General features: G+C 51.1%; 1 protein-coding gene across 1 annotated transcript; it reads left to right on the top strand.

The window, feature by feature from the left end:
* Nucleotides 1-12,763: 12,763 nt before the first annotated feature.
* On the top strand, nucleotides 12,764-13,603 carry UBXN10 (UBX domain protein 10). The gene has a single exon (XM_023509748.1). It carries the CDS (start codon nucleotides 12,764-12,766, stop codon nucleotides 13,601-13,603), a length of 840 nt encoding a protein of 279 aa, XP_023365516.1.
* The last annotated feature ends 1,233 nt before the right edge of the window (nucleotides 13,604-14,836 follow it).

Here is a 14,836-nt window from a genome sequence, read left to right as displayed (position 1 = left end):
AAAAAAAAAAAAAAAAAAAGGAAATACACCATCATGACAGCCATATTAGGTACACTTCCCACAGGACAACAGAGGAAAATACGGGCTTGTGCCTCAGCCGTGGAGCTGCTAGGGATCAGGCACAAGCTTTCTTTGAATACAGGTGGTTTTTACCGGCTCCATCATAAGTCAAATGAACTCTGATAAAGTTAGGACTTGGAGTGTGAACAAGTTCTCAGCTAAGCCTCGAGAATTTGGCAGGTGCAGAGCTCCGTCTAGATTTATACCTGGCAGCAAAGTTTCCCTGGAAAACTTCAAAATGACCCTGATCCCTGGGAGGCTTTACCAGGGCCTTTGCTATTTTCCTGCACTTAGGCAAAATTCGGACAGATGCTGTGAGGCTGGGCCTGGACCAGGCCTGGTCCCAGCCAACCTGCATCTCGACGGCTGTGTGGGATGGTTTTTAATTAGGTTCCATCTCCACAGGCTTGCTTCCTTTTCTCTTTTGAGTCTGCAAAAATAATCGTGTGCAGGTTTAGTCCACAAAGAAGGAACTCATATCTTTTGAACGAACAGGTGATAACATTTTAGTGACAAAGAAAGGGACCTTGGTGCATTACTGGTAATGAAATTGGATAGGTCTGACTAAGCACCAAGGAGGTCTTCTAATGGGAGAACTCTGGCCCAAGTTGGCTGGAGAGACCAAATAAGTATTAATAAATGCAGACCAAATAAGAAATTCTGTTTGGTTCTCCATTGGTTCTGGAAGCTTGGCACAGTCTCTGGTGGAACCCTCGACAGAGATGGGCTGTCAGCTGCTTCTCACACTCTCACTCATCACTGGGAACTGCCCTCTGCTTGGGGGACTGTGTGTCCCAAGAATATGACCCCTCTCGGGGAGGAGAGGAAGAGTAGCCTCTAGCGAAGGCCTGGCTGACGTGATAGCTTAAGGGGCATCCCTTGCCTCTTTTCAGGACAGTTCCGAAAGGCTAGCCCTGCCCCAGAGCTCCCTGGAGGATTGCCCAAGACCTCAGTAACTGCCTCTCTGTGCCAGATTTCCCCTCTATGGCAGCTTTTCTCTCTGTGAGTGTCAGCTTCTCTCTGTCTGTTTCTCTGTCTGGGTCAGCATCTCTCTTTGTATGTCAGCTTCTCCCTCTATGCCAGCTTCTCTCTTTGTGTGTCAGCTTCTCCCTCTGTGTGTCAGCTTCTCTCTTTGTGTGTCAGTGTCTCTCTTTGTGTGTCAGCTTTGTCTCCCTCTATGTCAGCTTCTCTCTTTGTGTCAGCTTCTCCCTCTATGTCAGCTTCTCTCTTTGTGTGTCAGCTTCTCCCTCTATGTCAGCTTCTCCCATTTTGCTCACTTCCTGACAGCTGTATCTTTTGAGAGCCTCCCAGAAATTCACCTTTTTTAAATTTTGCCTCAGCATTTGTTACCAGGGAACCCAGTCTAAGCATATGTGAAGTGATGAGCATGGCTCTATTCTAGTGGTTGTATAAATAAATGCTTTTGAGCTCAGAGGAAGGAGCAGTGAAATCTCCTTGGGAGGGTCACAGATGCTTCCTAAGGGAGGTGGTGTTTGAGGAGACCTTTAATTCCCTTACATGTATATTCTACTCCTATTTACTCCTTGCTACAACCCTGCAAGGCAGGTACTATCACATTCTCATTCGACAGATGAGGAAACCAAGGCTGAGGAAACCAAGGCTGAGAGAGGAGAAGGAAACTGAAAATTCTATATAGCCGCTAAGTGGCAGGACTAAGAGTCAAACTCTGGTCTGTAAGTCCAAATCCAGTTGGCCTCCCCAGTTCCCCCACCTAGGCCTCTTGTCTGTGAGGCATTCTGAAGGTGTGAGGACATTTTCACAGACACCAGTCTGCACAGCTATGACACAGGTGTGGTTCTCTCCACTTCACTAATCATTTTGGGTGCTTGGGACTGTACAGAAACACAAGAATATAGGGTATGCACCCCCTGGGCCAGTCCCTAGGGCAGCAGCCAGCAGTTAGGGTGTCCCAGGAGCCACCCACAGGGTTATTTGCCAGCCCCTTCTACAAAAGCCAGTGAGGAAACACTGATAGTTTCTCTCCTCATGGAGAAAATAGGATGGAAAGAGCCTGCATGCTCCAGAAGGTCAGAGGTCACATCTATGTCGTTCACCGCCTTATACCTAATGCCCAGCAAGGTGTCCAGCATACATCAGTATGACAATGATGGCGGGTAATGTATATCCTGTTTTATACCCTGCCAGGTTCCTGAGCATTTTATGTGTATTTACTCACTAAATCCTCACATCCCCAGCTAGATAAGTACTATTATTTTCCCCACATGACAGATAAGGAAACTTAGGCACAGGGAGATGGGCAGGGAATAAATATTTGGGGAAATGAATGAATGAGCAATCAGAGTCTCATCCTTCTTCAAGTTACAGAAATAAGAACAACCACAACCAGAACCAAGCACAGTGTCTAAACCGTCCCCTTGAATCCTCATTGCACCCTCCTGGGGAGGCATGTATTGGTAACCCCTGTTTACCAATGAGGGAAACTGAGGCTGGTGGAGATCAGATCATCTGCCCCACAAAGTGACAGGTCCTGGTCTCAACCCAGGCTATATCTGACTCCAAAGCTAGCACTGATAACCGCTGGCCTTTCTGCTGCTTAGAACCATCCACCAAAGGGCTATGCTCACCCAAAGCACAGGAGAGAAGACAATACCCTCAAGGCCCTAAGTGGCTACTCTCACACGCTGATTTTAGACCCAGTTCTAAGGAGCTGCTCAGCCACATTTCTCAGACCCCGCAGTTGAACGGCAATGGCATTAGAGTGGCTTCTCTTAGTAGAGAGTCAAGGGAGGAATGGCTAAAACAACAGCCAAGAGGGCCAGGGAACTTGGGGCCGTGGACCGTAGGGGCAGACAGCCCTACCCACATCAAAATATGGCCCCTGGTGCATAATTATTGACTGTGAGTTGCCAAGAAAAGGCTGTATTGTGCAAGCCACTGCAAGGGCGAAGCACAATTAACTCAGGAGTTTCTGTCAAAGGAGATGGCCGGCGCTCTGCCCCAGCTTCCCGACAGAGGGCCTTGACGTATCTCAGCTTCCTCCACCAGAGAGGTGGGGACAGTGATCCCGGACCCCACGGAGTGCCGGGGCAAGACTTGACAAGCTCCTAAAGACGAAGATACTTGGTCAACAGTAGCCTAGGTGAGTTATGAGGTTTGCTACGTGCTGCTTAACAAAGCCAGAAAGTAGACAATATATGGTTGGATATTTTCCAAAAACGTGGGAAAAAAATAATAAAAAACTGCAGTAGAGTCATGTGACCACACATTGGACAGTGGTCACCTAAGATTATAATGTAGCTGCCTCGTATTGGTGCATCGTGTTTTATCTTTTCTGCTGTATTTTCACTGTATTGTGTTTAGATAAACGAATATTTAACATTGGGATGCCACTGCCTACAGTCTTGCGTGCCACGCAGGCTGTGCCCCAGGAGGAATACACTATATACCATACAACCTAGGTGTGCAGTAGGCTCCACCATCCAGATTAGTGAGTACCATCAGCCAGGGTCACACAACGATGACATTGCCTAAAAACGTCTCAGAATGTATCCTGTTGTGAAGCCACACACGGTCATACTTTATCATCCAGAAACTTCCCTCTCGCAGGTCCCCTTAGGAAGCTGAGTCACCAGGAGACATGAGTAACTGCCAGCCTCTTGGCCTTGCTACTAGAGTATCCACCTGGTTCACCTTCTGCTTAAAGGTTACCCACGATCTCCATCCATGTGTCTAATGAGATCAGGGACAGAGCAGGGCGCTGGCTGTAGAACCTGAAATCTGGGAGTCACTACTTCAAAATGGGACCCAGTGTTCTTTGGGGACACGCCACTAAGAAACTGGAGTTCTTGCCTTCAGCCAGCCCTGGGGGAGGTCATTTAGACGGCAAGCCACATATCCCTGGAGGATACCAGTTGGCAGTTTGCTGGATCTCTCAGCAGGGAAGCCAGCTGTGGAATCAGAGCCACTGTTATGGCTAATTTAATTATCACTTGCTGGGCCCCTTCCACAGGGCAGGCACCGCATGGGTGGAGCAGGGGACTCTGACACAGGCAAGTTCCTGCCTTTGAGGGGCTCCTCACCTACCGCAGGAGATGCGGACTGTAAGGTGAAAACACCACACACCAGGCACTGTGCAAAGACTGTTACATGTATTAATGTCACCCTCACAACAATCCTATTCTTGTAATCTCCATCCCATACATGTGGAAACTGAGGTCCAGAGAACTTACTTCTGTTGCCCAAGAGCTCAAGCTGCCAAATGGTGGAGCCAGGACCCCAGAAGCCACAACTATAGCCCCCACAACCAGCACGATGGGTGGTCCAGATGAAGTGCCATGTACAGACACAGGGGTGGGGCTCTGAGTCCAGGGTAGGCATTGGAACCAGCCAGACGTGGGTTCTAAAACTGCCTGCCACTCATTAGTTGGGGATCATTTGTTTCTAAAGCAAAGGAGGCAATACCAGATACCTCCGTGGAGGAAAGTCGTGAAGATCAGAGGAGGTGACCCTGTGGGGGTGCACAGCACCATCTCAGACACGTTCCACAAGGGACCAGAAAGAGCACATGCCGTTGGGAAGGAGACGGCCTTCACGGGCTAGGCATGGTGGCCCACAACTGTAATCCAAGCACTCTGGGAGGCTAAAGTGGGAGGATTGTTTGAGGTCAGGATCTTGAGACCAGCCTGAGCAAGAGTGAGACCCTGTCTCTACCAAAAATAGAAAAACTAGCCAGGTGTGAGGGTGGGCACCTGTCATCCCAACTACTAAGGAGGCTAAGGCAGAAGGATTGCCCGAGCCCAGGACTGTTTCCAAAAAAATTAAAATAAGTAAGGCCTTCACAGAAGAGGTGGCTTGTACATGTCTTATAAAATAGACCTTGAAGAATCAGTCCATCTGGATTAACTTCAAGGAAGGTGGAAGGTAAGGCATAAACAAAGACACTGGAGACGGAAAAGCTGAAGGCCACCAGGGAAACGAGCTGGCTGGAGTGTAAGGAGAGAGCTGGAGAGTAGAGTGAGACATGGCTGGAAAGGAAGGTGAGTCCACGCTTCAGCTGGCCGGGCAGTGACTCTGCCCATGTTTACTGAGATCTGCTTCATGTACATGCGAGAGACCAGGCGTCATACAGTGTATCCTCCAAAGACACCCTCTTTACAGAAGCTCTGGGGACACTGGCAGCAGAGTCACAGCAACTGACTGGTGGCTTCCCTTCCTTCTCCCCAGTCTCCCCCTGGGGCTGTGGAATACATGACGCTGGGGAGCAAAGGGTATAACCAGCTGATCATCACATAGACCACAGGCATAGCTACCATTTCACCGTGCACCAGCAAAGGCGGGCATGCACACACTCTCACACACACACACACAGGGGGGTGAGAACCCAATTTGATTCTCCAAAGCATTGCATAATTCCTAGGTGATATTAAAATAGCTGATGAAGAATCCACTTTAATCTTTTTTCGGGTGGGCGTGAAGGGCTGAAGAGCATTGCTAAGATATTTCTGACAGAATCATTAACAAGGAATAAGCCGCCAGCACTGAGCTGCAAAGCCAGCAGCTCCTAAAGCCACCAGCTCCTGCACCTTCTTGGGGCCACAGAAGCCTCTTGGATGCCCGGGGTGGAACAATACTGAAATGATCCCTTCCTTCCCGGCCCCCAAAGAACTTCCTGTCCTTCTAATCACTTGGCACATAGTCACATCCGGCCTGTCCCTGTCCCTCTACCCTTGGCTCAAACTGTATTGAAAACAATCTGGTCTGTAACTCTTTTATCAGTGTGTGCCGTCTTCTCAACCACATTGTGCACGTCTTGAAGCAGGGTTTGGGCTGCGCCATCACAAACCTGCGTTCATATGTCTGGGACAGGCAGAGCAGAGAGCAAGTATTTTGCCACAGTGGCAAATGACGAATCTACGGTTCTTATGTATCTATCCACATTATCTTCTAATAATATAGTTACTACATTATTCATCTGCATGTCCCAAGAGTCTAGAACAGAACTTGGCAGACGATGAAGCAGGCAGGATCTCTTTTGAAGCCATCTTAATTGCAACTTGGAAGAGAGGTTTCAACTGTTAGGTTGGAACCTGAAGGGTGAATGGGAAGTGGGTGAATGAAGAAGGTTGGGGCTGGGGAGGGTGGAGAAGAGTCTTCTAGGCCAAGGGGACAACACAGGTGTGTTTATGCGTGGCCATGTGGCAGGGAATGGGCTCCAGAGCACCCATGAAGGAGCAGTTACCCCTGGACAGGATGAGACAGCCCATCTGTAAGGACAGGAGGGAGGCAGAGGAACAAGGAAGCAACAGGCAAGCAAGTTTGAAGGTCTGACAGCAGAAGGCTGAGAAGGTTTCCCCATGATGGCTTCTGTTTTCTCTCTGAGGACGGCAGAAAGGGTATCTTCTAGAGGAAAGAAGGAAGGAGTGGGGGAGGTGGGAGGTTTCAGGAGCAAGGTCAAGGTTTGAAGGAGCCACTGAGGAGAAAGGGGGGAGAAGGGAGGTAGGGAAGATGGAAGATTTGCTGTGTAGGGTTGAAGGTCCAGTCGGGGCTGAAGACCACATTTCCACTGCACCATGTGTGGCTGAGATTTCTGTAGTGCCTGTGTGTGGGTGGACTGGCCGGGGTTGGGGTTTCATCAGATGGAAGGAGGGAACACAGCGGGGCAAGGAGGATTCTCTTCAAGGGAATGGCTGAGGCAATGGGTCAGGATAGGGAAGAAGTGGGTTGACAGGAGGGACAAAGCAGAGAGGGCAGTGAGAGGAAGCCGCAAAGCCAGGGAGACGCAGGTGCAGGGGGAGTGAGGCAGGCTGCTGAGGGCCTAGGGCAGGTGCAGGGCGAGTGAGGGCAGAGGGGCATCAGGGCAGGTGCAGGGGGAGTGAGGGTAGAGGGGCATCAGGGCAGGTGCAGGGGGAGTGAGGGCAGAGGGGCATCAGGGCAGGTGCAGGGGGAGTGAGGCAGGCTGCTGGGGGCCAGGGGCGTCAGGGCAGGTGCAGGGGGAGTGAGGCAGGCTGCTGGGGGCCTAGGGCGCCGCCAGGGCAGGTGCAGATACTGCTGGCACTCCAGCAGTGGAGTGAGGAGGGCCGGAACAGGGCTGTACCAAAGGCGGAGAGGCAGACAGGGGGCCCTGCTCCCTGCTCAAGCAGATACCCTGAGCAGCTGCTCACACCTAGGGTTCTCAGCAATCAATCAGTCCCACAGCCTCATTTTAAAGTCGGGGACACAGAGGGTCAGGGCCTGACCCAAGGTCACAAAAGGTGCCAGGCTAGCGGGGCCGGTGGTCACGGCCCCACCATCCTCAGGCCAGCGCTCTCCTTCCCCTGGACGGCCTCTCCCTCGGGAGGTGAGCAAGAGGGGGCGAGACCAGGCAGGAGGCCCAGGCCAGGTTTCGGGTCGCCTCCACCAGGTAGGGCCACGCGGGCCGCCCTGCTTGCGACCCCCGACCTGGCTCTCAGCCTCCTTGCTGCTCCCCCCACCCCACCCCGACCTGGCCGGTTCCGGTCAGGCCGGAAGCACGTGGCCCCCCACCCCGGCGTTGCCCGGGAGACCAGGGCTGTTTACCAGCGGGACGGCGCCGGTCGCAGGCGGCGGATGGAGCGGAACGGCGAGGTGAGAGCCCGGACGGGGCCGGGAGAGGCCGGTCCCCGACGTGCGGGCGTCCCCAGGCCCGGCGAACCCCGGCAGGCAGACGGGGGGCCTCGAGAAGAGTCCGCTGACCCAGGCAGAGCGAGCCGGGCCACAGCTCACCGTTACCCAGACCGGACAGCCGGGCTCTGCGGAAGCCCGGGGCGCTCCGAAGCCGCGGGGCCATGCCCTCCCGGCTGGGCTGTGACGAGGGGGACAGACCCAGAGAGAAAGGATGGCTGGGTCACATGCGGACGCCAGAACCAGATGCATCCTCCCCCAGACCTGTGCTCTTTCACCCTATTCAACTCTCACTTCCCAGACGCTCCCATGCCCCTCCCCCAAATCCCTCCTCCTGCTCCCTTAAGCTCGCGTCCTTCTGGAGCCACCGCCAGAACTTGGAAATAATTGAGTTATCTCTGCCACCTCCCCGCCCTCTGCCTCTGGAATCATCCCACTTCCCTTTCCAGACCTTTGATCACTTGGGGGCTTGTGGTTCACGGTGGCACTGTGCATAGGACAGTGTATTCTAATCATTAGTCAGGGGTAGAACTGGGAATGGTACCAAAGTTTTCTCACTCTCAGGCCAACTACCATCTCCTGTTGGTTCTTCTAAGTGTTTGGCAGGGGATAGAATTAACTAATACACATTTTTAAAAGACCAATTCAAATGTATGCATCCTGGTATATACCAGCAGATGGTGTGTAGGTGGTTATATTTTCTTACATTTACTGTAGGTTTAGATTTGGGTTGTGAGCGAAATAGGGTGGTCTGACCCTGTGGTGGATTGTGGACACTCTTGGGAGGTAAGAATCCGGCTTTAGCTGGATGGTGTCAAATCTTCCTTCTTCCCAGTTGATTTGATGATGAATCTTAAGGCATGGGCGCCTGCCCTTCTGGCAATTTCTTGGAAACCATAATCAGTGTTTGTTTCCTGACTCCTAGCAGGCCTCTGGGGTACAGCTATTGTGTTTAAGTAAACAGGCCACTTGCCTATTCAGCTAGCAGCTTGATGGATGCCTACGCCTAGATCTTGTCAAATCACTTTGTGGTTGAGTGGCTGCCAGGCCTAGAGGTGGCAAAATGAGCCGGGCAGGAATATGATGGCTGCCGGAGAGGGAGAGGCCTTCCTGTACTGAGGGCGGTGAGCAGAATTTGGGACTCAAGGTGTGAATATAAAGACACAGGTGGCCCAGATCCCCCAACACCTGTTCCCCCCCCCCACTTCCCCTCGACATGTGATGGATGTTGGGAAGAGTTGGTGTTCCCTCCATGTAACAGATGGTCTTTGCACTCGGGAGGAGGCAGTGGGTTATGAAAGCAGGTTGGATATAATGGTTTTACCTGAAGGAGGTGTTAGTCTCTAAATAACCATGAGTGGGCTTATAGGAATTAGTCATCATTGAGGTTTTTCTCTGAGATAGCTTGCAGTCATGTTATCTTATGACCAGGGTGTCTCGAAGATGACACCCCCTGAACGTGGATAATTATATAGTCCCAAAAGGTATGGAAAGTGCATGTACATAGTCAAGTTTGACTGTTAAAAATAATCCAGCAGAGAGCCTGTGAGAACACATGACTTTCCCCATCAAAGTTGTTAAGGAAGAGGTTTCTAAGTTACCAAACTTACTGACAGTTAAACCTTCCCGAGGCATGTGTGGGTGTTGGAAGCTGAGCCTGTGATAATTCTGCAGAAGCTGTGGCAAATTAATAGCCCTTCCACAAGCTGGGAGGGTGGGCAGAGAGGAGGGGGGTGGGCTTGCCAGCTGCACTTATCTTTGGCAGAACAGGTGGACAGTTTGACCTTCTCGAGCCATCCTAAGTAAAAGTGCAAAAGCTGCCTCATTACCAGAAAAAGCTTTGTGAACTAGAGGGGGAGAAACACAGTCCTCACAGTTGATCAGAAAATAGACGAAATTAACAAGGAGATGGGCAGGCTTTTTTCTGATGCCAAAACTTTGCTAAAACGAAGACTCCTGAGCTACTAGCAGCCAGACTGGGTGTGAAAGACGAGGGAGAAGTGGAAGAGGGGAGTGGAGAGACACTCGGGCTGCGCGCGGAACGGGGAAAACAGAGAGGCCTTTAAAATAAGCACGAGCCGGTAACATTGTCCAAGAATTTTGAACCGAGCAGGACATCAGGAATATACAGGGATGTTGTGTTGAGTGGTGAGAAAGAGGATATTCCTGAAAGCGATCACTAAAATTAGGCAGCAGTGGTAGCACACACAGCGTGGTGAGACTCGAATACAAAGCTTGAGTTGTGTTGTTCAGGACTGCGTGATGAAGGGTGCCTGGAGGAAGTGAGTTTGAGGGGAGGAAGCGTGTAGAAGGGAAGTGATCAACTGGGGAATTTTCCTGGCATTTTTTGAAGGAACTGCCGAGGTAGTAGGTAGCTTACTGAATTCCACCTCCCGGCATTTCTGTGCAGAGGACAGGCAGGCCTGGGTCCCAGGATTCACCAGCTGGTTAGTATGGACCAGGGTTAGACCCACCAAAAACACCCTGGGCAAAGCTCTAAAGCAACAGGTGAGGCTTTTGGACCTAGAATAATGGAAAGCACTGAACAGTCAAAAACAAAACAAAACACAAACCTTCATAGTTAATTAAGCCTCTACTATGCAACAAGCCTGGGGCTTCCTGACTCACCTGCAGTATTTCATGTTACTGGCCTCGTGTTACAAGATGAGGAGACTGGAGGTGTTTAAATACTATCTCTGCAGTCATATGGTTAATATGATGATGAGATAAGCTGAAAAGATAGAGCAGTGGCTCCAAGGTCTCCAAACTAGCTGGCGGCAGAGCCTGAAATTGAACCCAGGTCTTGTAACTCCCAGGTCCGTGTCCTTTGCGTCCAAAGGTGCTAATTCCTGAGGACTGCAAGGTACTGAAGTCACCAGAGGGTCTTGAGAAGACTGGGGCACTCCTGGGCAGCTTGTAAGCAGGGAAAGCAGGAGTCACGGCAGTAGCCAGGGTTCAGAGGGAGGGAGGGAGCCCCAAAACTTGTAGCGTTTGGAGAAAGCTGTAACTAGAGATTGGGAGGAGGCAGTGGTGGTAATGGTGAGTGAAGGGGCCACCAAGGTGGAAGAGGAGGTGTCATGACTTGGCAATACCTGCGCAGAGAAATGCTCCCATCTCCCGCCACACTTCAGTGCATCCCTTCTGAGCATTTAACTAGCACTCAGGTGGATTTAACTAGCACTCAGGCAGGTTTGACTAGCACTCAGGTGCACCTGTGCTGGGAGAGCCCATTACAGAGGCCCTCAGCGTATCCACGTAGTAGCTGGGAAGGGCAGCCAACAGAGGGACAGGACGTGATGTGCTAGGAGAGGGCCAAGACTGGTCCTCGAGAAGCAGCTTGTTTGGGTGCAAAGGACACAGGACTGGATGTGCGACCAGCAGCTGGCTATGTGACCAGTGGGCAATCGCTCTACCTTTCTGGCTCATAAATCCATAGAACTAGCATGTGCCAGATTCCCCTGGAGAGTTGACCTAGGACAAGGTTAAACCATGGCCCATAGGCCATATCTAGCCCATTTCATTTGTGTGTGGCTTATGAGCTAAGAAGAGCTTTTACATTAGTGAATCATTGAAAACAATGAAATTTTGTGACACGTGAAATATCATATGGAGTTCAAATTTCAGGGTCCATAAATGAAGTTCCATGGAAACACGGCCACACCGTTCCTTTACCTACTGTAGGTGGCAACTTTCACACTACAAGGGCAGAACTGGGTGGCTGAAGTTCCTTACTGCCTGGCTCTTTATGGAGAAAGCCTATTGCCCCCAGGTCTAGAAGGCCCTGTGCATTCTGGCACATGGCCAGATCAGCAGTGGCGCTTCCGTGCTCCTCTCCGGGAATCCCAAGTGACAAATCAGGGCAGTGGAGGGATATATTAAGTGATTGCACCCCCCCCCATAAGATCAAATGAAAAGGCAGTTGGAAGGGAAGTGAAGCTAAGGGTACCCCAAGTATAGGTATAAAAAGGGCACTGAGAAAGGACTGAGGGAAAAAGGAAAAATGAGGACCCCAGAGGTCACCTCTTCATAGTGACTCATGTACCAGGGCAGACTGTCCCTTGTTGAAGGAAGCTCTGTAAAGGGGAGTGCAGGGAGAAGCCTGTTGGTCCCCCTCTCTTAGCTCTTGAATGAGGTTGAGCCCCATCTCTGCCTAGTTCCCCTGACAAGGTCCCTTTCACTCTCTTGAGCAAAGGCAGCTGCTGGTAACACTCCTGACTATGCCTGGTGTCTATGGGACAGTGTGGGCCACCCCTCGTAGGGAGGGGTCCCCAACCTGGGAGCCCGCAAGTTCCCTGAACATGCCAAGCTCTGCCCTGCTCAGGATGTCGCCCTGGCTCCTCCCTCCCCTGGAAGGAAGCTTTTTCTGTTATCAGGGGTGGGCAAACTGTAGCCCTGGGGCCACCTCTGGCCCAACCCTAGTTTTTGTAAATAGAGATTTGCTGTAACACAGCCACAGTTGTTTAACATGTTGCCAGTGCTGGCTTTGCGCTGCAGATAAGTAGTTGCAACAGGGACCTGTGGCTCCCAGAGATGAAAATATATTTATGGAAATAGTTGGCCACCCTCTGCTCTAGATTGTAACATGGCTCGTTCCTTCTCATCCTTCCGGTCCCAGCTTAAAGGACCCTCCTCATGAGAATAAGAATTAAGTGCTATATATTTTTTAGAATCTTCTACTAGTTTTTCTGGTCTTTATCAGAAACCCCTACCCACAAAAGAGTAAGAATTAGTCCGCTTTAGTCTCTCTTTAGTGCAAAACTTCTTCCACATAGCAGTTATTGCTCTTTGAAAATACTTATTTACTTGTGGGTTTAGCCCCTGTCCTTCCTTCCTTAATCATTTAAATTGCAGTGGCTTTGGTTCACTGATATAGTTCAAATGCCTAGAATGAATGAATGAACACACAACTGCTGGTGTCCCTCTCCGGATGCCAGAAACCCAGAGAGCAAGCCCTTGGTCTGGGACCCGTTGGTGCTTATTCTGTGCACTAGGGGAGTGAGTGGCTTGGATCCAGGCATCCCAGATAAGTTTAACCCCCGGCCTCCTCTGTTTTTTCCTGCTTCCGTAGGGGTCTTGAGAAGCAATGGCCACAGAAGCCCCTGTGAACATAGCACCACCTGGACGCAGCACCGTTGTCAGCGCCACAGCTGACAGCTGCATCTGGCAGCCAAACGCACTGAACATGCACGTCATAAGGCCCAAGTCCGCCAAGGGACGCACACGGCCGAGTCTGCGCAAATCCCAGGACACAGAGGTGGGCTCTCACCGCACACTGTCTTCACCTCCAGCCATTCCCTGTGAGTCACCAAGTAGCCAAAAGCCAGAAGCCTGTGCACCCAAATCTCCAAAACAGGGAGCTTCCGATGAGATTCCAGAGCTGCTCCTGCAGCAAGTGCCTCTTGGGGCCTCCTCCTGTCTCAATAAATACCCAGTCCTTCCTTCTATCAACAGAAAGAACCTGGAGGACGGGGCCTTGGAAACAGTAGCCGAACAGGCCAGCTCACTGCAGCTCAGCAGCATCCGGGCTCTTCCCCAAAAGGAGATCTGTACCTTGAAGACCAACGAAGCTTCCAGAGCTCAAGTTTGCACCTTGGAGAAGAAACTCGTGCAAACCAAGAGACAGGGCTCCCCCAGGCCCAGAAACTTGGAGGAACCATCAGACCAAGAACCAAGGCTGTTGCTCGCCATCAGATCACCGTCAGGCCAAAGGTTTGTCCGCCACTTCCGGCCAACTGATGATTTGCAAACCGTTGTTGCTGTGGCCGAACAAAAGAACAAAACCCTCTATGGACACTGCAGCATTGAAACAATGGAGGTGCCCAGGAGACGTTTCTCTGACCTCACCAAATCTCTGCAAGAGTGCAGAATCCCCCACAAGTCGGTGCTGGGCATCTCACAGGAAGAAGTGGAGGGGTGGCCCTGAGTCCACAGCCGGCAGCTGGGGTCCTGGGTCTTTGAGCAAGGAGCATGCTTGGGTGCCGTGGCCCCCCAAGTAGCCTGGTTCCAAGTGCCATGTGGACCTGGTGCAGCTGGGATCCTCGGGACTTTTGTCTCCATAGCACGCCCTCTCTCCACCTGTGCTGAGCGTGCTAAGAAGCCTCCCAGCTGTTCCATTCTCTCCACGGCAGGAGAGGAGTTACAAAGGCTGTTCCTCAAATAGCTGTGGCCACAACTTCTCCTTTCCAGAGTTTAGGGCCTTTCTAGAGCAATGGTCCCTTTCGGAGTGCCTGCTTGCATTTACAATGAACTCTCAGTCTTTGAAGCCAATGGTTTGCCTTTCTACATTTGATGCAGGATTAAACACATCCCAAGAGGATTCTTATCTGGTAAATGACCAAGGGGTTAGGAAATGCCTGACTGGCATTTGTATTTCTTTGAAGCATCTTTAGGAAACAGTTGACCATGTCTCTGGAAAGTAGCCCCTTTGCTCAGCTTATGTGGTCAGTCAGGTTCTTGGGGATTGCTGTCTGTGTGAGGTGGCCTCCAAGAGAAAAATGAATCTGCTTCTGCCCCAACATATTAACACTTCGAGAATACTCCTAGAGCTGGAAAAGAAGTTGCTTCCAAAATGATAGATGTGCAGAATTCTTCTAAAACTGACAAAAGCCAGTGTGATCGGATTTCCTTTACTCTCATCAGTAATAGAATCTTTTTTTAAAATGCACAAAGCTCTAAGCCTGTACAGGTTGGCACTAATGCCCCCCTTGGCTTCTCTGGACGTGGATCCACTATTTTACTACCCAGTTTCAGTATCTCGCCTGAACATGGAAGGTCCATTGGTCCTTTGTAGCAATGACAGCGATGCCCTGTTCTCTGACTGGGAATCTTCTGGAGGAGGAGGAGGGTGCCCTGGTTTGCCTTGCCATGTGGGGAGACCACCTGCCCCTGCCTGAGCACCTGGCTGATTGGTGTGAAACACATCTGACTGCGTTAGCCTGAGCTGCTTTGAGGACCACGGAGTCTTGTTTTTCCATCTCTGAGGTGGTGATGTGGACCATTTGCCAAAGTCCTCTTCTACTGCAACTTCGCTGGACTCCTGCAACTCATCTGGACCCCCTTTACAGCCAAATCCTATTCAAAGTAGGAAACACACATTCTGGGCACCCTGACCCCCCAGAGCCCTGCCATCGCAAAGCCCTGAGTCCTGATTGTGCCC

This window comes from Otolemur garnettii, unplaced genomic scaffold (assembly GCF_000181295.1).
Source record: "Otolemur garnettii isolate 467f Iridium unplaced genomic scaffold, OtoGar3 scaffold00009, whole genome shotgun sequence".
Taxonomy (NCBI): domain Eukaryota; kingdom Metazoa; phylum Chordata; class Mammalia; order Primates; family Galagidae; genus Otolemur; species Otolemur garnettii.
This window is presented reverse-complemented; position numbering and strand designations above follow the sequence as displayed.